Below are 26,434 nucleotides of genomic sequence, written 5' to 3'. Positions count from 1 at the left end.
AGAGAGAGAGAGAGAGAGAGAGAGAGAGAGAGAGAGAGAGAGAGAGAGAGAGAGAGAGAGAGAGAGATTTATTTTGTATACAGAATGATATTGCGTATTTAGATTGCGAGTGTACTTCATTGTTAATTATAACTCTTAGTATGCACAATATATTTCTATAGCATCCACAATATATTTCTATAGCATGCACACTATTTCATGTAGACCTATTAGCAAAATGCATGTTTTCAGTGTTATTTTTTATGCTTTATATAACTTCCCTATATGTGCTTATTATGCGTCACTCCTATAGCTATATTACACGCACTTCACATAACTCTTACATTTCCAATTTGAATTTTTCTTAATCTGTTTTATTCTGTAGTATATGCACCCTCTGATCCTTAAACACCCTCTGTAGTATGCTAGCTAGCTTTGTAACATAACTGCATGGTGTGCGCTTTTGTGCTTATGCGTATGGGTCACTAACCAGTTAATCCAAGCACTATGGACACTGGGGGTTCTAGCTTTTGCTACGGAAATTAACAGCATTTCGCTTTTTTCTGGTACATGTATACTAGAATTTTATTTCATACGACAAACCCTTTACTTTTTTTTTTTTACCGGTCTCCATCGTTCCGACCCTTTTAATCAGTTAATCGGATAAGTTTCTCCCATAATCTTTGTTTATAGCTAATATTGTGTCAAAATCTTTTATATATATTTTAGGAAAAGATTTAACATCCACATGTATTTATATATAGCGATTGCATATGATTTATACGAGTTTATTTTACCTCAGTGAATATAAGTTCCCGTGCTATATTGTCTAAACTATTCACTGGAAGCATTCTATTTCCCTCATGTTTTTAACCTGGAACACCTCAGGTGTTATCTGAGTCGCTCAGTTAAATTTTGATGCCGATTACTGTAATTTGCAATTGTTTATATCATAAAGAAATCTGCATCGCCAACAAATCAAGTACTATTTGGTATAATAAAATACTTTTTAACTTGCTTCTCCTTGTAAAATAGTTCCTGTCTCGGGGAACAGTAAACTTGCTAGCGTCCTCATAGCCAGTCAATAGGTATATAATAAACAGTGAACTACATAGTTCTTCGTAGCTTTTTTTGTTATACCGTTACCATTCTGACAATACAAAACACATTTAAAACTTTCTTGGTTTAGTCACATTAGTATTTATATATTTAATTGCATGTTAAAATTTAAATGATAAATGAACAGCAATGGAGCGGCCAGATTACCGCCTCCGATGGATGACACTCCAGCAACAATGATGAAGACATAATAAGATATGATGTAATCATTACATGTTATGTAATACATATAAATACAAAGTATTTGGAATTGAAGCGGCCAGATTACCGCCCTCGATAGAAAACACCCCAGTTACAATGATTACTCAAAAAGGCATGTAGTGACATGTAATGTAATAATTAATTGTTGCGTAACAAGTGAGTTAATACAGGTAATTGGATTGTTGTGGCCAGAATACCATCCCCAATGAAATAACACTCCAATTCCATTTGATGAAGTCGAAAAAAGTCTAAATGTAATATATTTATAAATGTTATGTAATAAATGAATCAATACATATATTGGGATCAGAGCGGCCAAATTACCGCCTCCGATTGATTACACTCTGATTACAATGGTCAATAATCAATAACATGTAATGTAAGAATTAATTTACACACTGGTTACAATGGTCAATATTCAATTACATGCTATGTAAGAATTTAATTAATCATTAAAAATACGGATACTAGGACGGAGCGGCCAGATTACCGCCTCCGATTGATTACTCTCCGGAAACAATGGTCAATAATCAATAACATGTAATGTAAGAATTAATTTACACACTGGTTACAATGGTCAATATTCAATTACATGCTATGTAAGAATTTAATTAATCATTAAAAATACGGATACTAGCTGGGACGGAGCGGCCAAATTACCGCCTCCGATTGATTACAATCTGGTTACAATGGTCAAGAATTAAATTCATAATAAAAAATACTGATGACAGAGCGGCCAGATTACCGCCTCCGACTGATAACACTCCGGTTACAATGGTCAATAATCTATAACATGTAATGTTAGAATTAAAAAATATGGATACTGGGACGGAGCGGCCAGATTACCGCCTCCGATTGATTACACTCCGGTTACAATGGTCAATAATCTATAACATGTAATGTTATAATTAAAAAATATGGATACTGGGACGGAGCGGCCAGATTACCGCCTCCGATTGATTACACTCTGGTTACAATGGTCAATAGATCTATAACATGTAATGTTAGAATTAAAAGATACAGATACTGGGACGGAGCGGCCAGATTACCGCCTCCGATTGATTACACTCTGGTTACAATGGTCAATAAATCTATAAAATGTAATGTTAGAATTAAAAGATATAGATACTGGGACGGAGCGGCCAGATTACCGCCTCCGATTGATTACACTCTGGTTACAATGGTCAATAAATCTATAAAATGTAATGTTAGAATTAAAAAATATGGATACTGGGACGCAGCTGCCAGATTACCGCCTCCGATTGATTACACTCTGGTTACAATGGTCAATAAATCTATAACATGTAATGTTAGAATTAATTTACACACTGGTTACAATGGTCAATATTCAATTACATGCTATGTAAGAATTTAATTAATCATTAAAAATACGGATACTGTGACGGAGCGGCCAGATTACCGCCCCCGATTGATTACACTCTGGTTACAATGGTCAATAATCTATAACATGTAATGTTAGAATTAAAAAATATGGATACTGGGAAGGAGCGGCCAGATTACCGCCTCCGATTGATAACACTCTGGTTACAATAGTCAATAATTAAATTCATCTTAAAAAATACGGATACTGGGACGGAGCGGCCAGGTTACCGCCTCCGATTGATTACACTCTGGTTACAATGGTCAATAATTAAATTCATTCTAAAAAATATGGATACTGGGACGGAGCGGCCAGGTTACCGCCTCCGATTGATTACACTCTGGTTACAATGGTCAATAATTAAATTCATTCTAAAAAATACGGATACTGGGACGGAGCGGTCAGATTACCGCCTCCGATTGATTACACTCCGGTTACAATGGTCAATTATCTATAACATGTAATGTTAGAATTAAATTCATCTTAAAAAATACGGATCCTGGGACGGACCGGCCAGATTACCGCCTCCGATTGATTACACTCTGGTTACAATGGTCAATAATTAAATTCAAAACAAAAAATACTGATGACGGAGCGGCCAGATTACCGCCTCCGATTGATTACACTCCGGTTACATGGTCAATTATCTATTACATGTAATGTTAGAATTAAATTCATCTTAAAAAATACAGATCATGGGACGGAGCGGCCAGATTACCGCCTCCGATTGATTACACTCCGGTTACAATGGTCAAACCTAAGTAAATAATATGTACTTATCAATTTAATATAATAAATGAAATGCAAGGTTAATTGTGGAACATAGCGGCCAAATATATACCTGAAATACTAAACACAAGCAAAAGTTTAATTTAATCATGATAGTTTTCAACAATGTCTTTTATATGTCTAGGAATATTTCCAGACCCTGTAAGCTTGAATGTTGAAACTATATGTGATGTTAAACATTTTTCCACCCAGTCCGTTCTTCTTCCTCGCTCACCCGGCACGCTCCTTTTACAAGGTTTCCATGGGGATGTCTTACTTCCACCATACCAGTGTATGTCTACCTCATCCCCTTCATGAGATATTATCTGGCCTATCTGTGGCCACTCGCCGGCGTACCGAGGGACGTCCATTAACGCCATCATCCCCACTATAGTACAAGGAGGGACCGCTTCTTTCCGCCTCTTTCCAATGACAACCTATCATTTTCAAAATAAGTAGTAAGCATATAATAGATATATTATGTATGTTATTTGGGTTTCTAATTATATATATTTTGGCATAATCGGTTGTCCTGTTTGCCTTTCACTTTGTCGTTTTCTGTTAAAACAGTTTTAGTATGCTTTACTATAAAGTTTTTAATCCTAGCTGATAAACTAAAAAAAGTAGAGGCCATTAGTTCGGGTAAAATGCCTACATTGGGACGGGTAATATTTTAAAAAATAAAGTATCAACATTCTTTATACGATATAATTTTTTTTTAGCCAATCAGAAAGCGCGTTACAACCAGATTTAAACCAATTTACAATTCTTTCAAAAAAATATACAGTTTTATACAAAACAGCGGAATCGCGGAATTAAGTACATGTACGTATGTAAAAACGTAGTTTACAGTAGTCGAACGTGAATGGGAATGACGCATGATTATGAATTCATGTCAGATTTAAGGTAGTACGCATCAGATTAGAATTCATTTACATTATTTCTTGGAGGATTCTTCGATGATATGTTCTAACATTTCTCGGGTATGAGAAAATTACTTTCATTTATTTTTTTCAAATTCTAAATTTAAGGCAGTGACAAGAGAAGTATCAACATTAGACATGACAACAAAAATTGCTTAAAGTATAAACTGATTTGGAAGTTTACGATTCATGGGCTAAATATATCAAAATATTGTATATAACAAATAAATTACTGGGGGAATAGGGTCCTCTGTGTCGGAAATGTGAACCTCTAGATCTTCAGTGTTTGGGGAATTCTGCCTTTTTTTATCCAATAATTGCTCTGCAATTCCATCATCTTCGTCGTCTGAATCATACTCTTCATTGACTAAAGTACATCAATATCTTTATTTCATTTCTTTAAAATTATATCAGCATGGACTTTATGTAATAATTATGTATGCATCAAACCATGCAACCGAACATTGACCACTAAACGACTCTCTCTCTCTCTCTCTCTCTCTCTCTCTCTCTCTCTCTCTCTCTCTCTCTCTCTCTCATCCAATACCACAATTATACGCTTCACCATCCACAAGACCGGACGGGTGTTCACATTAAATATACATGTTGAAACAGGCAAGGAACTTTGGGAAACATTTTGATGGTTTTTAATTATAAAATAATGTTTTGAAATATATTATCATAATTTTAGTGAAAGCTTGGTTATTGTATCTCGTGGTTTAAAATCAGTTACACTGAATACCTTCGGCAAAAAAATTTTCCCACCACTGTTTGTCCTCATTTTTTGTAAAATATCTGTACGAGCCCCTCACGTCCCGCTCAAGCCTTTCCATGTCAAGATCGTCCACACATGGACTAAGTTTCCTAAATACTAATGCATTATCCTTAAGAAGGGTTCCTTCACATTTTTGCCATATCTGAAATTTATCAGAAAAAAATTATGTGACGGAAAATATTTTCTAAATTTTAAGCATCAAGGAAATTGACTATCTACTACTTGTAGTAATCATTTGTTTAAACTGATGACCATCGTTCTTTAAAAGATACGACGCTTTATATTTATATTATATCTATGCAACAGCTGTAAAGTGTAGCTTTAATTACTACACATACCCGATCGGTCGACCATTTCTTCCAAAAAATCGTCGCTTTTGCGTCTTCCTTAATTATTTTAAAAGCATGCGGCTTTGAATGGCCTGAAATATTTTCAAGGTCCAAGGCTTCTGAAATATTGTATACTCTGTCCGTTCTTATTCCTAAAAAATCATATTAAAAAGAAATGCATGGAATAAAAGAAACTATAATTGAACGTCTGCATTCTATTGTTTTATCATCACATTTCACTGGGGAAAAAATGAGAAAATGAGAGTCAAGAAAGATCTTTAGAAACTCGGGGAAATTGTCACCTGTTGGTACCGGAGTGTAACACCTTTCAAACGCAGTTATTAATTTGGTTAGAGTCAAAGCACTCCGCCTGGAAAGGAGGCTAGAAAATCTGAAGGTAGAAAGAAATTTGTTTGAATGTAAAGGTCAGAATTTAATATGAAAATTTGCACCTGGCCAATTAAGGAATGTTTTTAATTTTTGCCCAGATTATCCGATATAACCTGGTTTGAGGCAGTGCACACTTTATAATCCGCGAAGCACTGTTTCAAAGCATTCCTTATAATTTTGTAAAAAGATTGTTTAAAATCAATAATTTAATATAGAAATTGTTGATTTTTGCATAAAATTTAATTTACATAAAAACTCTAACACGCGCATGAATATGTGGTTGTCAAGGGGACGTTGGCTAACCAGGTTATACAAAATAAATTAATTTTTTTTGTGTGATTAGCCAATCAAAATGCTTGTTACAAATGAAATTAAATTAAAGACTAATAGAATAATTATTACGATTGTGGACAAGAGGAATTCCACCGAGGGGGACAAGATTTACGGTCTAGGACGAGGCTTTAATTTAGCATGGATTCATTGTAATTATGTTTATTTATTATGTTGGAGAACAATAAAAATTATGCAGATCAGAGAGGAGTAAAATAAACTATTGATGATGGGTACTAGTAGTAAGATTGTAATTTATCAGATGATTTGTACATATTACTAGTGTGCAATGTTTATGATTGCAGTCGAATCTCGTCAATCCCAATTTATCTCTTAATTAACGAAGAATATTTCATAAATCGATTTCTAAACATAAAGTTCCTTGTTACAAAATTTGCGCAATTTCCTTCGAGGTTGATTGTACCTGGAGAATACTTGATCTATATCCTCATGCGTGTGTCCGACCATGAGGAATGACACTTTGATTTTTTTGAATACGCCAATCTCCACCAACCAACAGAGGAATCCAAGTATATATCTAAACATAATTTTAGTAATTAACATATGATAGTGTGAATAAAATCAGACGAAATAAATAAAATAAATTGTCATTTCATTTACTCTGGTGTTGTGTAAAATTACCGGTTTTTATTCTGTCCAGGACAATTGTCCATTTGCAAATACAATGTGTCCGGAATTTGGTCTAGCATGAGAAGACATTGCAACAGAACAGATATGGTGAGGTTGCTACCGTGGGACCATTGGAAAAAATCAAAGAAGCCATAGATGCCTATAAAGTTATAAAGTTGATGGTAATTTAAAAAATCCTCTTTTTTCACGAATCTAGTCTTTACTTTACTCCTGTAAAGCCTGAAGCTTGTCTTAGTATGGAGGAATCTTATTATGGCCATGAAAACTTTCAAACGATGTCACGTTATAAAGAAATGAGATCAAAATAGGATGCCATAATGTGTGATAATGTTTATGTATACCTATTCCATGAACAATGACTCCCATTAGATTTAAACGTAGTTTCCACATGTTAGATAAAAACTTTCCATTGTATAGAAAGTGTGGGAGGTACGTTTTGTTCTGGTCCATGGCATCTATTATCATTGATAGGTATTTTTCGGGATTGTCCTTGGCTTTTGAGGCGTGTTTATAATACTTTTTTCTTTCATCACTGAAATGTAAATTTATGTATAGTCACAAATTCATTTCTTTTTTGATTTTGTTTCCTGCTTTATCCTATAATAAGTAACATTGATTTTTATGTAAGTCAGCAGAATTTTTTTTTAATTTTGAAGCAAGTTACTGAGTTCTCAAAGAGGATTTAAAATGAGAATCCGTCCGTTGTCTCATGTCAAAACGTCATCGTAAAGCAGACACATGAAATAAAAATGCAAATAAATGTATTTATTTGTATAGGAACTCATCCAGATGAAGTTAATAATAGAATTAGAATTTAAAGATCGCGGAACATTAACTGGCAAGATTGGAAATATACAGCTTCGGTCAATTTCACATATTAGTCAAAACATTTGAAATGGGGCAAATTTTATTCAATATTAGCAAATCAGTAATACAATGGCTCCTATTGTTTTCAGACTTGTGACGACTGGTTATCTCAAGTCATAGGACATTGTTTTGCCTTGGTATAATCTCTCCCGAATTGGGACTTGTTGATGAAATAAAATGGTTTTAATCGCTTTGCTAATACTTAACAAAATGATCGCTTAACTCATAAAACAAGTTTGAAACGCAGAGGTGGATTGAAAATACCCTTCGTTTAACTATAGTTTCAATCCAATGTTTTCTCAGACGTCCGCGTCAATTTGTCTCCGCCCATTTCAAATGAGCTCTATATTTCCAATCTGGTCAGTTAATATTTTGCAATCTTATCAGACGAGCTTGAATAAAATCAAATTAATAAAGGAATTTATTAATCATATGCTACCTTATGTGGGACTCAAAATTTATTTGCTATTTCCGTAAATTCATTATATCTGAATTCGTTATATAACCTGAAACATTTGCATGGATTTCTTAAGAATTTGACTGGATCTCCACAAAACCTCTCTATATCTAAGATTTTTTTGTTTATATTCGTACTAAACAAGTTTTATGTGTTACTTGTAATTGATATGGTAATGGCCTCCTGCATTAACATGGATAAACATGGATGAAAGACCAAGTCTATATTAGTTGTGGCCCATAGGCCTCTGTTAACTATATCATTTTAAAGATATTTTTGAGATATTTATTTACTTTTGTTGTTTTAGGTGTTTCTCCCTCATTTTGATGAGAGTTTCCCTCTGATGTTTCTCTCTGCATGTGGCCAAGTGCTCTTTTATTAGTGTGCATTTGTCGCACTTTGAGAAACGACTTCTCTACAACAATCAAGTACAAAATTAAAATTCAATCCCGTCTCCACGTATATAGAAGTATATAACATAATTATATACATTTTGGATACCTTTGGAATGGTTACATTAGGCAACTCCCTTTTCCACAACTTATAAAAGTGGGATTTTGATACCGGATTGGTGGCTTTTTCCAAATAAAGTCCGTAGACGTACTGTTTGGTGAGACAGGGGGGGAGATTTAGTTTGCTTTCGTTTGGGAGTTTTTCTGCATAACTATTGCAGAAATCTTGTAGCCAAGCAACTGCAGATAGGCTCTCCGTTGTCATTTTCCCTTTTACAGTGCCAGAGCGGTTTACTTCGACCACGCCTCCTTCAAAGCACATTATGTCATTAGATATCGAGACCATTAAATTTGAATATACTACCGTCAAATTCAAATTCATGTTGTTACCAAATATTTTTGACACGTATATTAAATAAGACAGGACTTAAAAATTAAAAAAAGAAATTGTATATAAATTTTATTCCAGGTGTACGAAAACCCAGACGATGCATTCGAGATTCAAGATTTCGAAACATGAGATTCAATATCTAAATCCTCCAATCAATCATTGGTCATTGATCTGGAAACCTGTATCCTAGTGACAGCAAACACTAAAGTAAATTCATTACATGACAATAGTAATGGCAGCAGAAAAAGCAAAAAAAAAAAAATATCAAGATCATCAATGGTAATTTAAAGCCAACAATCCAAAAAAATATAATAAACGACCATAAAGGCAAAATTAAGTCTTAAAATTGATCTTCTTTACTACCAAATGTATTTATATGCCAATCAAAATTTTGAAAAAAGTACGTAAAACAGGCCACCCATATTGCTTCCCAAAACGCCACCTGTTAATTTTTGTGCATCCCTAGTTTTATGATGATTTCTGTTTGTTTTGCATTTATGTCTGTTGGTTTTTTTTTTGGTTTTTTTTGTATTTTTATTAGCTTGAAAACCGGTATTTTCAGTATTCCATATATATGTTGCTGTGGTAATGTGCTATTATATGATAATCCTGCATTTAACAAAGTATTTATAATTAAGAAGTTTGAAACAAATCGTTCCTTTTTTTAGTTAAAAAAAAACATTCTGCATAATTGAATATGCATGTAAAGATATTGCTACTTTAATTTTGTCAGAATGCCGACAGTGTAAATTTGCTTCAATTTAAGTCTAAATGGCTTGCCTCACAAAATCTTTACAACAGTATTTTATAAACCATAATTAGGGTCTTCCGTTTCCAACGGAAGACCCTCTTGTTATTCTACGGTTTCTTTTTCTTTATTAGGGTCTTCCGTTTCGAACGGAAGACCCTCTTGTTATTCTATTGATTCTTTTTAGGGTCTTCCGTTTCCAACGGAAGACCCTCTTGTTATTCTATTAATTTGATATCAAGAAAAAAGGGCTGGTCCCTTAAATTAGGGGCCAAGAGGGCTCTTAAGTCTATTAATAATAACTTTTTACTGAAAAATAATTTGTTATATATTATAGAAGCAAAAATATTCTTTGTACAGTTATTTATTTATACAGTACCATACCTAAGTCATATGTTACGTAATTAGGGGTTTCAAGGGGCCAGAAGTCCAAAACTCAGATCATTAATAGCTAGAAAAGGAGAACTATTTTGAAAAGCATTGTAGAAGAAAAGTTGCTCAAAATAATGTTTTTAATAATATAATACCTAAAACTTTTTTGTTGGTGGCCCCAGTAAGGAGTTTAAGGGTCGGCCCCTAAAACACAGTTGTTCAGATATCTCTAGAACGGTTAACAATTCGTGAACAGTTGTTGAACAAAATATGTTTATATTTGCAAGACCTTTCATTTGATATCAAGAAAAAGGGGCTGACTCCTCTAATTAGGGGCCAGGAGGGCTACAAAGTCTTTAAATAATAACTTTTTACTGAAAAATAATTTGTAAATAACTATAGAAGCAAACATTTTCAACTCATAAGACTTAATTTAAATCTGAAATCCGTTTTAAAATAGGACGATGCATTACAGAGATATAGGGGTTTAACAAATTGATTTTTCCGGAAATTTTGATTCCACATTCTTGGTTAAGAAAATAGTGTTATATTCAAAGTTAAATTAACTCGTACCTAAAATAATTCGATGATTGTTAAATGTACTTAAACACATTCGGGTTTTTATTTGCAAAGTCGTTCTTGTATCGAAAAGGTTTTTGTTAATTCGTATTTAGAATCATTCGGATTTTGTTAACTCGTACCAAGAATAATTCGTTTTGTTTTTTTTAGTTTTTCATGTATATTGGTTTAAGAATTCTGCTTCTTAAAGGAACTTCTAGCTTTACTTTCGACATTAACGGAAGACCCACTCGTTGCTATGCAACGAGCTTTGCTCTAGTTGATTTTATCATTGTAGTTGTTGATTGCTACAAATTTATAGAGAAATTGCAGTTTATTTTCCTTTAAGCAGAGGATCATGCTCAGGGGCAAGGATAGGTGGCGATTTTTTGGAGTTTAAATCTCGTTCAGGAAATTTATGACTCAAAAGTAACAAGGATACGTTGTAATCTTTTAAGGCTATGCATATGCAGAAAGCCGGTGTAAAGCAGAATAATGAACCCGTAGAAAAATGACCGGGGTAATTTTTTGACCCCCGGTCATTATTCTTATTTACACCGGCAAATGCGTCATAAATGTCCAATGCTCCCTAAACATACCCACGAAAAAAATTCTGTTTAGTGTTTTTATCTGTATTGAACACAATATTTTTTTCTGTCAAGTCGAGATCAGTAGCTAATTATTCATCATAAAATATAGTTAATCTGGCAAGTTTAAGAAAAGTTATTGTAAAGTTGAATTAATTAAATAATCACTGGTCGCGACTTGTCTAATAAAAAAATGACAACTGTTCATTATTGTGCTGTCAGACAATTATCATGACTTCTCAAATTAAAGTTGTAGAGATTTGCCGGAAAATTACATAAACGGGCGGTATCTTAACAAAGCACCGCAGTGGCGTAGCTAGGATTTTTTTTAGTGTATTAAAAATTGACAGGGAGTGCAGGGCCTGGGGCAAAGCCCTCGGATGCTCCTGGATTTTAAGTTTAAGCTTTTGGATTTTCAGGTATTTTGATGATGAGATATTGTCTCAGAATGTTACAATTTTACATACTGTATGTGTAAGGGAGATGTTGAATTTTAAAAGAATGTGTGTATGAAACACGGATGCCCCGTTACAACGCACTTTGAAAAATTATTAGTATGCACTTTGCCAGTTTCACAATATATTCCTTTTAGCTGTATCTACACAGTTTAATAACAGGATACAGAGTTCTTAGTCTTAGTAAAAAATTGTTGTAATCGAAAAAATCGCCAGAATATAGGTTTTCAGATCGATGCTTTGATTGGTTGATGTAGATATTGAATCTAGTTTTTCCAATCTCGTTTTTCGAATTTCGAATGAAGTTTCTGGGCTTTCGTTAGACGTGAGAATGCTATGTATCTCATTATTCTTTTTGGCTCATGAGCGCTTAGGTAGAAATGTCAAATTTAAGCATAAAATTCAAGGAATACAACGTTTGACTTTTAAATCTTACTTTGAAATTTTTTTCTCATATTATAGTACGTGCTTTTGCTGATTCCAAGCACTGCCAGCCACGTAGTTAAGCATACTGTGATGCTACCGATGAGAAATGTCGTTTCAAATTGTCCATTCTCTGATAATCTACCAATTTTAGAGTTTCAAACATATGATTGAAGGCTTTAACATAATCATATAGAATGTTAATTCCATTCATATTAAAAAGCAGATATGAACTAATTTGATTGTTCTTTTATCAAAACCAAACTCACGACGAATGACTATGGATCCAGTTTAATATCCATTGACTTTTTTCATGTGTGCTAAGGGCCATAAAGTTTGACCTACTTGTGGCAATATCTACCACTGATAAGGTCATAGCACACATGAGAATGCAGCATGGAAGCCTCCTTATGCTCTCTGGGGCTAACAACTGACGTTTTTCTGAATCGGGAAAAATTTGATCTCAATTATTCGACGCTTTATAAAGGACAGACAAAAAACGGCTAGAGGTAAAATGCTGACGATGTACCCGCCACTTTGGAGGGTCCAGAGTGGAGGGGGTGACACAAGCACATAACTTCCGCGTTTTACCAACACCCCACATCCATAGCATTATTTTTTTTAACTTAACCAGCATGAAATGTCAAATGAAATGGTTGTTCGAGATTTAGCATATTACTTTTTTCTACATTTAAATAATCTAATTACTTCGGTGCAAGTTTGATTATTCTTGCTTTTTTGTACTGATGTTCCTTTTTTGCTTCGGAGAGGGGGTGGGGATGCAATAAATCTCTCAAAGTTGAGGTGAGTTAACTTCCTGTTCCCAGTCTCATTGGCCTCAGAATAATTGTTAAACAAACATGTAGTAATTTATGTATCCTGATAAAGTTCATTTGAAGTTGCTAAAATCAATAAATTTTAGCCCCCCCCCCCCCACCTTTTAAAATTTCTAACATGTGCATACATAACAATTTATCAGTAAAAACCAGTCACATAAACAACCCATATGTTTTAGGTATTAGGTGCATGATTGGTGCAATTAAAAGACAGATCAAACGGATTCTAAATTAAGATTGACACACCAAGCTCCACCCCCTCCACTCTGGACCCTCCAAAGTGGCGGTGGGTCCACGGTCAGCATTTTACCCCAGGCCACAAAAAGCACATAATTAAAGGTTTACTTAATTCATAGCTCTATAAGAAAAGACTAAAATCTGCACGCCCCGTTTAAGGGGTGTCGTCCCACTTAGCTTAAATTCTGAATTCAGAAGGCGGACTACAAATCGCTAGATCTTTAGCTACGTTTCATATTCATTATGAAATGCGTAATGTACTTAATAAGGAGAATAAAACTACTATAGTATATTACTTAAGTTAAAAACATTTGTGGTGTGTTTTGTTTTCGCTAGTAATGGAAGGAATTGTACTTGTATATATCCTAAATAATGCATTTCCCTCACAATATTTTATTTCGCTAGGGGATGCTCCGTTTTGCGGTGCCCCTGTTTTTTAAAGCATAACCGATGACCCTATTCATTGAATGAATAAAATGGATACACCTATAGACAATAAGACCGCGGAACATAAACTGGCAAGATTGGAAATAATTTCACCCTTTACAGTGAAAACATTTGAAATGGGCGGGGAAAATGAACGCGGACGTCTGAGAAAACATTGGATTGAAATGATCGTTATAGGAACTGTATTTTCAATCTACCTCAGACTTTTATTTACTGTTAGCATGCGCGGATCTAGAGAATTCAAATTTCTTTAAATTACATTATAAAATTACCAAAAATATGCCTGGGACCCACTATCGCGCTAACACAAAACACGAACATGTCACAAATTCATATTAGGTGCTCTGTATATTACCAAGCAAAGAAATTTTAAAATGTAAAATTACAGGATATAACATGTGATGAATATATTATTGTTGAATTAATGAATTATATTAAATATTTATGGTAAATTTGTCAATTGGTAGATTTTATAATAATTTACATGGATGCTAGCATATCCTTAAACAGTGACATACTAATAACTATATTTTTATTCATATGCATTGATAATAAATGAAAATAATATATATTTCAAAGTACATTTTATTTATTTTTCATCCATGCTTGCGTGCAGGCCTACATATTTCAGTATGCGCAGTCTGATATTTCTGGACACGACTTCCTACTAGACTGTGAAACTTGCAAAGTTGCGTTAGCGCGACGGCGTGTTGTGCAAAGGTGCGTTAGTGCGACGGCGTGTTGTGTGTTAGCGCGATGTCTCGTTTATCTGAACGCGATGTCGCGCTAACGCAAATGGCCCTATCCGGACACCATACAGAGGTGGATTGAAATGCACTTCCCATAACTATAGTTTCAATCTATTGTTTTCTCAGACGTCCGCGTCCATTTGTCCCCGCATATTTCAAATTTTTGGATGGTAACAGGTGAAATTGACGTAAGCTGTATATTTCCATTGAATCGACAGGCAATGTGTCGCGGTCTTATTGGTTACGTACGAATGAAAAAAAGCAGATCAGACAAGACTCGTTTACATATCAAGTGACTTCATTTATTGCCATTTTGAAGTAAATGGCGCATTATTATGCTTACTTCTTTTTTTTGTTGAAGGTATTTCATCTTCTGAAGATTCCTCGAAAACATCAACAGCTCTTCTTTTTTTAGATCCAAATGGCCGACCCCTTTTCCCTATTGCGTTAAACATTGCATTGACAGCATAAATGTACAAATAAATGATCTGGGTTTTTTTTTCATTCAAAAATTACCCACTTTAAGTAGTTCCAAACTCTAAACGTTAACAAACCACTTACGTTTTCTGTTTATTGGTCTGTTTTCTGATGAATCATGGTGAGATTGTTGATTTTGAACAGTTTCTAAAAAGTATAGCAACTACTAATTAAATTTATTTGTACTCTCTCTCTCTCTCTCTCTCTCTCTCTCTCTCTCTCTCTCTCTCTCTCTCTCTCTCTCTCTCTCTCTCTCTCTCTCTCTCATATATTTGCTTTACGGGTTTTTTGGTGTGTTTTTTTTTGTAAAAGAAAATCGAAAACAACAATGAACAATCTTATGTTCTTTCCTTACCACATTCTGAGCTCAAATCAGACTCTAAGCTTGAGGAATCTGAATCGATTTCGTCTAAAAAAAAAATCAAGACAGACGTACAAACATTTGTACAAGTAAATCTGTTGGCTATATACTATGTTTTATTGATTTACTTATCTTTCGTTTAAATGGTATCGTTCAAATAATCGTTACCGGAAGAAAGAGCGGAACTCATCGATGAATCTGATTCCTCTGCATCTGTGTTGTAACTCATTTCTTCTGGTTTTTTTCTATTTTCAATGTATACGGAGAATATATTTTTATAATCGGGCAATTAATATATATCAATAACTCTATCAACGAATTTATTTCTTACAGTGAGCGAAAAAAAGACAACAAAATATTGTTTTCTTTAAAAAAAAAAACCCCACCTTTCATTGAAAGACCAATGATCAAAATCAGTCTACGTTAAAATGCCGTCAGTCAGCCCCCCCCCCCCCCCCCACATTACAACTCAATCAAATAATGCGCGGATCCAGAAAATTTTTCCCGGGGGGGGGGGGGGGGGAGATCATTGTGTTTGAAGGGAGGGGGTCAGAGACATATTTGCGATAATTTTACTATGAAAATTTAATAAATTTGCATTTTCCAGGGGAGGGACCCCCACGACCCGACCCCCTCTAGATCTGTACATGATGTTGAGGTATAGTTGAATGAAAACACAATTTTTAAATAAAGTTGAGGCGTAGTTATTCCCCCTTACAAGGGAAACAAGCATTAAACATGTAATTAGACAATTTTCTGTGCTAATTAAGATAATATATTGTGTTCTTAGAATATTAGATGACAATTTTGAATCTTGACTTTGTGTTAAGTATGACTGGTCAAAGGATGGTGGATGTTTGCCTAATATAATCCTTTATTTATCAAGCAGACGATTGTTTACATTGAAATATGGGAATTTCCAAAAGGGCCACTTGCGCAAGTGAAAATTATTCAAGGAAGGGGGTCAGAGACATATTTGCGATAATTTTACTATGAAAATTTAATAAATTTGCATTTTCCAGGGGAGGGACCCCCACGACCCGACCCCCTCTAGATCTGTACATGATGTTGAGGTATAGTTGAATGAAAACACAATTTTTAGATAAAGTTGAGGCGTAGTTATTCCCCCTTACAAGGGAAACAAGCATTAAACATGTAATTAGACAATTTTCTGTGTTAATTAAGATAATATATTGTGTTCTTAGAATATTAGATGACAATTTTGAATCTTGACTTTGTGTTAAGTATGACTGGTCAAAGGATGGTGGATGTTTGCCTAATATAATCCTTTATTTATCAAGCAGACGATTGTTTACATTGAAATATGGGAATTTCCAAAAGGGCCACTTGCGCAAGTGAAAATTATTCAAGGGAAATTGTTTATAAACATTTCAGCGAATATTTTTGATGAAATCTGTGAAACTTAGATTAAACTTAATATGTAAAAACACCATAGTTTTCCCTCCGGAAATACCTGCAGACTTTCTGGGTAGAGCATCCACCCCCCCCCCCCCCCCCAAATACAAACAAGGATACATACACTATATATTATGATGATATTCTACTTCTACAATAAATATTGGAACTTATTAACTTGTCAAAAATTATCATTACTTTTCCCATTGTTAAAAACACCAGAAAGGGGGGCGGTGAAGTCCACAATACTATTTATACATTTATATATATACATGTATATATATGGAAATTACGTATATAGTTATGTTTATAAATAATTTTCTAAAATATTTAAATACTTTGAAAATGATCGTCTTACCTTTTTTCAACTGCGGACACTAAGAGATATTTCTCTAAGAAATCGACATCTTACGAGTGCTTATACATGCGAAAATAGTAATGACGTCACGTGTGAAAAATTGACGCAATATTCACAGCAGACGTTTCTTTAAGAAATATGGCTGCGTTTTGGAGTTTGGAAAAGTCGGGAAGCGAAATTTATTTATCTATAAATGGAGGGGGGGGGGGGGGCAGTCAGCATAGAAAATGGGGAGGATCCGGCCATCGTCTGGGGTGACAATGGTCAATAATCTATAACAGGCAATGTAATAATCAAATTCCAAATTGAATACTGATACTGGGACGGAACGGCCAAATTGCCGTCTCCGATTAAAACACTCTACTGTAGTAACAATGATTTAGAATCTATAACTTATGATTAACTTGAAAGATTTAAAAAACCAAAATCAAATTGAAAATATGGAAATTTGAAATAAAATAAGGAAATTAACGATGATATTGGTATTACAGGAACCCCCCCCCCCCCCCCGGGATAAGTATGACAAATGTAAATTTTTGTCTCAGGATTAATAAAGTAAGGGAAAATTGTTATAACTAGAAACACTGATTTTTGTCAAAGAAAAAGAAAATTCTCTTCTAGATAATGTGCCATTTTTTGAAAGACTTTACTGTTTTTATTATCCTATGACAGTTTTTTAATGAGAAATTTTATTATTTTAAGATTGAAATTGACGATTATAAATTAATTAAATCTAATAAATATATATTAAAATAATCTTTTTACATTATATAGTTCTTTATAGATCTCAAATTCCATGTCGTGAATTTTTGTCACATCTACTGTTGTTTAAAAATCCGGGAAAAGTACGGGAAAAAGTACGTGTAAATGAATTATGATGTCACGAGGTTATTAAAATCAATGTATCGATGACGTCGCATGTAATCCAGACGACAAGTTTCTGAAAAATGTCTTGGAGTTTGGAAAGCTCGGAAAACGGAATCTTCCTACTAATCAATGGTTTACGAGCTTTAGATCTTAATGGTACCGCGCTTGGTTCTATTGAAACAGCGAAACCAGGAAGGAATGCCACAGAGATATGGGTAAGTAATAAATATTTTGAATAGTTTATAGAGAAAACATTCCCTACAATAACCGAAGTATAGTATATGGGAATTGTCTTAATATACATAGGCTCCAATGTATTGCAATATTAATATATTGGGAGAGGGGAGCGATACTTGCAGTGTTTGTAGGATTAAATAAATTGACAAGCTTACTGTCAATCGACAACGCTTACATGGTTTTCATTTGGAATTTGAAATTCATTATTGTTCAATATGCATTATATATAGTTTAGATCTCTAATTTGTAAAGTTTTTCCTCATATACACGCATCGTGTGACTTCTATAGAATAGTTAGACTCGCTATAACAAACATGAATATAAAAACTTGATTTTTTCATGTTAAATTCAGTAGCCTACAGATAGATGTTGGTTTTGATAACATACATGTGTGTCAACTATAAAAATATTTCTATTAAATTGATTATCATGGATATGAGATTTTTGAGAAAAAAAGTTGTATTCCGTGCCATATGTGGCAAACCAGATATCGGAATCACATTTTGTATTAATTTGTCAATTTGTATTAATTCGTCAATTTGTATTAATCATACATTGTAAATACAATGATGCTCTATATAGATTGAAAACATAAAAGAAAAGGTGAACATATACTATATAGTATTGTATTATATATTTGTGATATCAGGCTAAAATGTTTATCATGAATACATGTTGGTCAAGTAAAAAAATATAAGGTACAATGGATCATGACATGTGAGTGTTATTAATATATCATCATTGAATTATTATCAATAGATCCAATTCAGTGGTAAAAAAAATGGAAAGCGTTTGGACAGAACAAAGTACAAGAGTACAAACGGGTTTCTCAAAGAGTTGGACAACTCACCATCCAACTCATTTTTCGTGGATAAGCTAAGAGAGTATGGCGTGGGTAATGGAAATAAACAAAATGGTGCAAAGTCAAGAAAAAGGAAGAGGCCGGAGATGCCTTCTACAATCAGTTTAGAAAGGCCAGAGGACACAGAGGTGCCGGATGAAGTAAAATATGTAGAGGGGAAATTTGTTGGTATGAAACTACATGAACTCTGTCTCATACTTGTAGTAAATCGTTAATACGTGTATATTTATATAAACCAAAAATGAAATGAATAAATAATATAAAAAAAAGGTTTTACTCTAGTAGTACTATTTCAAAATTTCAGGACAATTTGAGGTAGAACTCTCGAGGCTTCAGGTGGCACCTGCGAATTATAGGTGGTTTTGTTTGACTTTTTCAGCAATAATTAAACTCCCTTATTCGTGCCTTATCTGTATATCACTGTACCTGCAAATACTGGTGTACTTGTTAAATTCAATCTTTCTTTTTTTCTTTTCATATTAGATCAAGAAACTTTGATAGTTCTTGGATTAATATCATCAAAGATACCATTTTAAACTCGCCCGGTGGGATCGTGACAGTATTCCCAGTCATGCTAGACCCATCGGTATTTATATATATTTTATTCATCAGTCCAAGTCTCTTGGTCATCTTAAAAACCTGGTTTCTGATATAAATTTCTTTTACAGATTAGTGACCCAAGTGAATTCAAGGAGGAACACCTTCATGAAAAAACACTCTACACGCTTGGTGGCAATCATGTCATTCAAGCAATTAAACGGGCGATAGAGGAAGAGCCAACAAATGCCGGTTTAGATAGATACAAGTAAAAACAAAACACATAACAAAAGTGACACTTACTTTTAAATGATAACATTTTTTAAACCGATTTTTATTGAAATTCTTTCAACAAGGTTGGTGAGAATCGACTTATATGTTGGACTATCGACAGAAGAGGGTCAGCTATTGGCCAACATGCACAATAAAAGGACAATGACTAAAAAAGTGTTTTTTCAAGTAAGCAAAAAGTTGGTGTTTTTTTTTGTAGTTAGTAAGATATACTGCAAAATTCAATTAATTTGTAATTATGTGTTTTGTTAATGTAACTACTCAATGGTTCACAGATTAAGTGAGAATTTATGTAAATTTCAATATTGAGTAGTGACGAAGTTTGAAACTGTATGTCCCGGTATATTTTATGCTAGGCTCATGGAACTAATATAACAAATCAAATATATGAAATATGTGTTACATTAAAAAATTTAAAATTTTCGAGAACTCTGAGAACATAAGTTCAATTTTTTCCACTCCAAGGTTTATTAAACTTAATCTCCAGGCAAATTAAATAATTCTTATACAATAGAAGTGCGACATTATCTTAACAGATATATGTGTGAATGTTTATTTATCTGGCATGTCACTTTGTTATCGAAAAAAGAGCAGTGCCATTAACCCCCCCCCCCCCCCCGAGATTGGTTTAAGATCAGGAGTATGGTTGGGCTTACTGTGCTGAACCCCGCACGTTAGCATACATGTACTTAAGCGTTGAATCATTATTTTTTGAAAGATATAGTCTCATAACTGCAGCGGTGTGTGCATACAAATTGAGTAACGCGCGCTTGCGCGTTCTGAAAATTTGTATGCACACACCGCTGCAGTTATGAGACTAAACTCTCAAAAAATTGCCTTGTCTGCAAATGTGATTTATACGTCAAAATTTCTGTTTTATCCTAAGGGTAGGTTCAAATCAATGGAAGAGCCACTGTAACAGTCACAAGCGTAAACTTTGTTTCTCGCTTGTGACGTTGCATTTTACAGCGTTCAACGTTTGTGACGTCATAATAAAACTAGTCATTCTAACCTTTGAGTATCCTGTGTCTGTTACGGTCTTAACGTAAATTGTTATCTTAACTGAAACATTTGATTTTCAGGACCTGGTTAAACAAGCCAGATGCATTTTCAAAAGTGCTGGAGATGATTGGAGAGAGGCTGTTGTTCCAATTGTCAACCAGATACAGGTAAAACTACTGACAGAAGGTGTTGCAGTTCCTATGCTCATTTTCCCTAAAAGAGTTGCAGATAAAATGGAAAAATCAAAGTTACAAAATTCGATGTTATTTTTCTTTTGCTTGCAACGTTGTATTATCAAGCAGGGTGGAATTTATCTGGAAAGTTTGTACCAACTTTTATAAAAACATTATATAAATTTTATCTTTTATCTGGACTAGGCGTGTGTCTGTCTATATACGATAGAAACATGGGATGATTATAATTAGAGCCAGAATCCGATTTATTCAAGTAGCTCCAAAAATGATATTTAAAACACACTGGGCAGTAAAAATCAAATGGATATATGTTAGCATCAAAATACAGAATATATGGTCATCTTCCTAACTGTATTTGGTGGATGTCATGTTCGATAAAAATGCGCGTAGAATATTTGTGTATTATTGTAATACTATGTTGCCTAAATATGGTACATACCCTCATTGTAAATACATGTATTGCCGTCTATTAAGATATATTTTAATTCTGGTTGAAACGCAGCATTTGATTGGATAGAATAACTTAATTAAATTTGTATAAACTGGTTTGCACGTCACAGGCCTTGTCACAATGCACTAACGTCTGACGTTACTTTTGAGTTTTGAACAGATAAATATTATTTGTAAAAGTAAAATGCACTCAATTGTACGGTATATAACAGAAAATTCGCGGATTATAAAGCGTTAACTGCCCCAACCCAGGTTATACGAGTATAGCTTGGTTAGATTTCGGGTTCATTTCTTAAATGACTCTTCGAAGCGATACGGATATTTAAATGTCCTTTCCATGTTAGGGAGTATTCCCGCTTATTTGCAACAGAGGTGGCGTAGTTATTAGGACTTCTAAAAAACCCAAAATGGTTCTGATATACATGTAAAACTGATATGTACACTTCAATGTAATACATTGTTAATTATACTATAATTAACACGGACTATTTTTTTTAGGAGAGCAGCAATAACCACAGCCTCTTGTTTCGGGTTATTTCCTATCCAGAAAATTTGTTTGAGGAAATAGAGAGAGTAATAGACATTTGGAACACTGGACATCCAATGGAGGAGATGCAACAAAAGGTGCTTTGCAGTCATATGTAATTACAAGCAAGATTAAAAATGGCCATGGGATAATAATCAAATTGATCATTAAAAATACTGATACTGGGACGGAGCAGACACATGACTGCCTCCGATTAACAACTCTCCGGTCAATAATCTATAACACATAATGTCTAATTTAAATTAATTGTAAGAAATACTGATTGAGTATCGGTATTTTTTATGAAATTAATTATTACTACTATTGGTGGACATGTGCCCAGGCGACACGGTTTCAAGCCCCGGGTGCCGAAAATATTTTCCTCTTATTTTTTACGTATATGAACAATTTTATCTTTAAAATGATGTGTTCCATCTCATTTAATCATTAATAGGACGGAAGACCCACTCGTTGCTCGCAACGATTTATATTCCTATGTATTAAAAGTTCAAAGACAAACGGAATCAGAAAACAAGTGACACCAAAATTTCTTTTGAAGCGAGTTTAACTTACATGTAAATTATAATACTAGTACATGTGTACATGAATGAAAGCTTACATTATTCACAGATCTTTAAAAGCCTATCAGGACTGCCTAATGATGCCAGCCTGGCATATTTAAAAAAAATCAACACTGTCGCTGACATCAACAGGACAGCCAAAGAAATAGACAGGAGAAAGAGAACAGAAGTACTGCAGAAAATATTCCTAGAACGGACAGGCTGTAGTACTTGGGAGGAAGCCTGCGATACATTCGACGATATTTCCGAGAAACTTGAACGGTTTCAAGGTATTTGTTTTTAATGTTGGCGCTCAATTTTTAAAGTAATAAATTAAATACCTACCCATTTTATACAATTACCTTTATGCTTTAAAAACAGAAAAGCTGTAAACTGTTCCAACCAATTTTATAACACCTCAAAGTAAATATTAAGATAAGCGTTTAATCCACATGTATGTAAAAACAATCAAATTTTAATTGTAGCGCGCTTTCTGATTGGTTAAAAAATTATTTCATTTAAGGAATAAATTCAATATTTATTTGTTTTATACGATATAAAATGGTTTGGGGGAGTTTACTCTTTATAAACCGCGAAGCGGTTTATTAAAAAAAGCTTAAACTCTTTCAAACCATTTTATGTCGAATAAAACTAAATCGTATTAAGAGTTTTCCTAAGTCATAGTTAGACTAAAGTTAAACAAAAAATATATCAAACTTTCTCAGGTTGAGTTTGATTTTCATACAAAGTTTATGTCATTTTAAAGGTCAAATGGTCGTTTTTTATCATTAATAGCAGGAAAATTAAAGTATGATTACAGGGAAAGAATTCATAGCTTCGATGTTTCTAAAATGCCTAAACCCATTTTAAACTAATGTATGAATGGGGTCGATATCGAATTCATTCATTAGTTTTGTGACTCGATTATGATTATGTTGTTAATTACTTGAATTACACAAACTCCGGATGAAGGAGTCATTGTCAACAGAATTCCTATGAGCAGGTTCGTTTTTTAATGCATCATCATGCAATAAGCATTAAGTTACAAGTTCTCCATTATTATTATCATCATAAATATTTTTCATAGGTTTGAACATCACACGGAAGTTTATACCAAAGGTGTTGCTAGACTTCATCGATGACGTAAAGGAATACCGGGAGACGAACACCCATCTTGATATTACGATCGATCTTGATCACAATTTAAAAGATCACCCGGCTGTGGTCAAGGTCATTCAAGAACATAAGTTAAAATTACAAGAAAATTTGTTGAAAGTTGTGAGGAATATTAGTGAGGAATAGAGAGAGAGAGAGAGAGAGAGAGAGAGAGAGGGGGGGGGTTTCAGTTTTTGTTTCATTGTAAATTGTAAATCACTATCAAATCATATGTAAATATTTGCATTTCCATTGTTCTTTCCCACTGTAAGCCCATACGGAGGAGCTGCAATTATTTCTCTATAATCGCAATTGCTCTGCCAGAATACTATGACGTCATAAAGGTGTAACGTTAAATATACTTTTCCATGACGTTATAGATTTAAACCACTATACGATACATCATGTGTTTTTCTCAAACTCCATTAAAATTGACGTATTTACATGTAATATTAAAACATGTTCTTGATAACATTTTAAAGGAATTACTGTTATAACATATCATTGATTCTGTTAACAAATCTATGTGAATTAAAAAGATACATTACAGTCTGAATGTTTACTTTTGATGTAATAGCTAAATGTCAAGGTCTAGGCTAATACAGGGTATTTGCGAGTGGTAAAATGCAAATATAAGGAATAAACAACGATTATTTAGTGAACATGGCGTTATGAATAGCAACTGCTCTGCTGGCATATTCCAACATATGCCAACAGAGCAATTGCTATTCATAACGCCATGTTCACTAAATAACGTTGTTTATTTCTTAATTATTTCATGTCATGTACATGTCATGTACACGAATCTTCACCACTATTGCAGGAGTGGGCGGTTATCTGGCCGTTCCAATCTTCTTATCTAAATTGACTCATTTGTTAAACAACATGTAATCATCACATCATGTATATAAGTTTTCATCATTGTTGTTGGAGTGTAATTTGTCGGGGCGCTAATTTGGCTGCTCTATTTCTGTTCATTTATCTTTTAACTTGCAATTTAATCTCTCGTGTGACTTAAGTTAGAAAGTTTTTGGATCTTAGCACAAATCATCACCGCTGACCAAACATAGTTTTTGAAAATAATCGATATATAGGATGAATTGTATGTAGACGCATTGTTTTTCAAGAAAATTTATTTTAACGAGGCCGGGTCTAATTAGTTCTGCCCTAGATTTTTTAATGAAATTTTTTACCCGAATTTCTACTGATATAATTATTATTTTAAGATTAAAAAATAAGACATTTACCACACCGTTTGTTTAGGGGGTCATCTCAAAGTTTGTTAATCTTTAACATAGGACCCTATGGGATTTCGCTTGAAATGTATCAATTTTGCACGTTTTTTTAAACTTCTGCCCTAGGGATTTCTTTTTCTGTTCTACATATTAAAGTTACTGCTAAAAGGCATCAAATGGTGAAATAAAAAAAACCTTTTACCTCCTGGTTTGTTCCAGGGGTCTTATCAAGGTTGATTTTTGTATGCCAAATTTCCCAGATTTGTCAGATAATGGCTATTTTTTATTTGACAAACGCGGAAAAGGTGATCTTTATAGTATTATTAAAGCATTCAGACATATTTAAGTAATAATAAAATATATAACATCACATATTAAGGGTCATTAATATAAATTACATGGTTACTGTCTTGAAATATATGAATAAAGCTATATTTAGGCGGGTTAAGAAAACTTGACAGAGGGTTAGGCCTGCTGAACCCTCTTCACGTTTTCGACCCGAGCCTAAATATAGCTTATACTTCGATACAGCTATGTTTATTCCACAATATAACATTAATTTTACGCATTAAACGAGCCATTTTCAACAAATTTCGCTGAATATCTGCAGTTGAAACTATCGCGCCATGGCGTCAACCAAGCAAAAAGATGACGTCACAATACAAATGAAACGCTGCGCGAAAGCATGCGTACTCGTTCTGTACTCGGCCTCGTTAATTACCTTAAGAATAGTCAAATCTTAAATGGTACGAATATTATAGATACTTTGTAGTCGTATGACCATGCCCATCGGGTATCTGCACATAACCAACAATATTATATGAGGTAACGAATACAAAATATTTTGATACAATCGTAGCTATAAACAAAGATTATGCGAGAAATTCAGGCCAAGAAACTGAACCGATTATCTGATTAAAGAGTCGGAACGATGGAGACCGGTCAAAAAAACAGTAATGGGTTTGTCGTATGAAATAAAATATACAAGAAAAAAGTGAAATGCCGTTAAATTTCAGTAGCACTAGCTAGAACCCCCAGTGTCCATAGTGCTTGGATTAGCTGGTTAGTGACCCATACGCATAAGCACAAAAGCGCACACCATGCAGTTATGTTACAAAGCTAGCTAGCATACTACAGAGGGTGTTTAAGGGTCAGAGGGTGCATATACTACATAATAAACAGAATAAGAAAAATTAGAATCAGAATGGAAATGTAGAAGTTATGTGAAGTGCGTGTACTATAGCTATAAGAGAAATTTGATTTGAACATATTTTATTGTGTAAATTACACAAAAGGATTGGAAACAAGTTCTTACAACCTCTCCTATTGATAATACATACAATATGTACAATTCATAGGCGTCAGAACCGGGGGGGGGGGGGGGGGGTTCTTCTTAATTTTTGCAAAAGTAGACCTAACCGTTAGGCACATAGCATCATAAAGGGTTCAACCCCCCCCCCCCCCCCCACTTTTTTTCGTAG

The 26,434-nt window shown here is 33.9% G+C and overlaps 3 protein-coding genes across 7 annotated transcripts in view; 2 read left to right on the top strand and 1 right to left on the bottom strand.

Moving 5' to 3' along the window:
- The window catches only part of LOC105346351 (telomere repeats-binding bouquet formation protein 2), a 51,298-nt gene that overhangs the window by 4,132 nt on the left and 20,732 nt on the right, over positions 1 to 26,434 (top strand). The window lies entirely within an intron of this gene.
- On the bottom strand, positions 1,822 to 17,184 carry LOC136276519 (uncharacterized). Its single transcript, XM_066088727.1, has 17 exons — positions 17,038 to 17,184; positions 15,432 to 15,508; positions 15,258 to 15,311; positions 14,987 to 15,049; positions 14,769 to 14,864; positions 12,426 to 12,597; positions 12,170 to 12,297; positions 8,672 to 8,931; positions 8,464 to 8,585; positions 7,188 to 7,378; positions 6,838 to 6,985; positions 6,620 to 6,733; positions 5,778 to 5,866; positions 5,485 to 5,627; positions 5,114 to 5,288; positions 4,605 to 4,738; positions 1,822 to 3,885 (listed from the first exon to the last, which is right to left on the bottom strand). The coding sequence occupies exons 2-17, from the start codon at positions 15,490 to 15,492 to the stop codon at positions 3,553 to 3,555; spliced, it is 2,283 nt and encodes a 760-aa protein (XP_065944799.1). The 5' UTR covers positions 15,493 to 15,508; positions 17,038 to 17,184; the 3' UTR covers positions 1,822 to 3,552.
- LOC136276600 (uncharacterized) lies at positions 17,557 to 24,729 on the top strand. The gene is made up of 10 exons (XM_066089000.1): positions 17,557 to 18,119; positions 18,901 to 19,171; positions 19,308 to 19,359; positions 19,487 to 19,589; positions 19,672 to 19,808; positions 19,897 to 19,999; positions 20,914 to 21,000; positions 21,976 to 22,101; positions 22,634 to 22,853; positions 23,651 to 24,729. The coding sequence occupies exons 1-10, from the start codon at positions 17,985 to 17,987 to the stop codon at positions 23,863 to 23,865; spliced, it is 1,449 nt and encodes a 482-aa protein (XP_065945072.1). The 5' UTR covers positions 17,557 to 17,984; the 3' UTR covers positions 23,866 to 24,729.

The sequence above is a fragment of the Magallana gigas genome, chromosome 6, assembly GCF_963853765.1.
Source record: "Magallana gigas chromosome 6, xbMagGiga1.1, whole genome shotgun sequence".
Taxonomy (NCBI): domain Eukaryota; kingdom Metazoa; phylum Mollusca; class Bivalvia; order Ostreida; family Ostreidae; genus Magallana; species Magallana gigas.
Note: the sequence above shows the minus strand (reverse complement) of the source record. Positions and strands in the feature narration are given on the sequence as shown.

Excerpts from the sequence above, each read along its gene's own strand:
- LOC136276519 (XM_066088727.1), bottom strand. The coding sequence starts at position 15,492 with ATGAGTTACAACACAGATGCAGAGGAATCAGATTCATCGATGAGTTCC. Across the intron at positions 15,312-15,431 it reads GAGTTCCGCTCTTTCTTCCG|ACGAAATCGATTCAGATTCC; the intron begins GTAACGATTATT and ends TTTTTTTTTTAG. Across the intron at positions 5,289-5,484 it reads AGAAATGGTCGACCGATCGG|ATATGGCAAAAATGTGAAGG; the intron begins GTATGTGTAGTA and ends GATAAATTTCAG.
- LOC136276600 (XM_066089000.1), top strand. The coding sequence starts at position 17,985 with ATGTCTTGGAGTTTGGAAAGCTCGGAAAACGGAATCTTCCTACTAATC. Across the intron at positions 19,172-19,307 it reads TGTAGAGGGGAAATTTGTTG|GACAATTTGAGGTAGAACTC; the intron begins GTATGAAACTAC and ends TCAAAATTTCAG. Across the intron at positions 19,590-19,671 it reads CAGTCATGCTAGACCCATCG|ATTAGTGACCCAAGTGAATT; the intron begins GTATTTATATAT and ends TTTCTTTTACAG.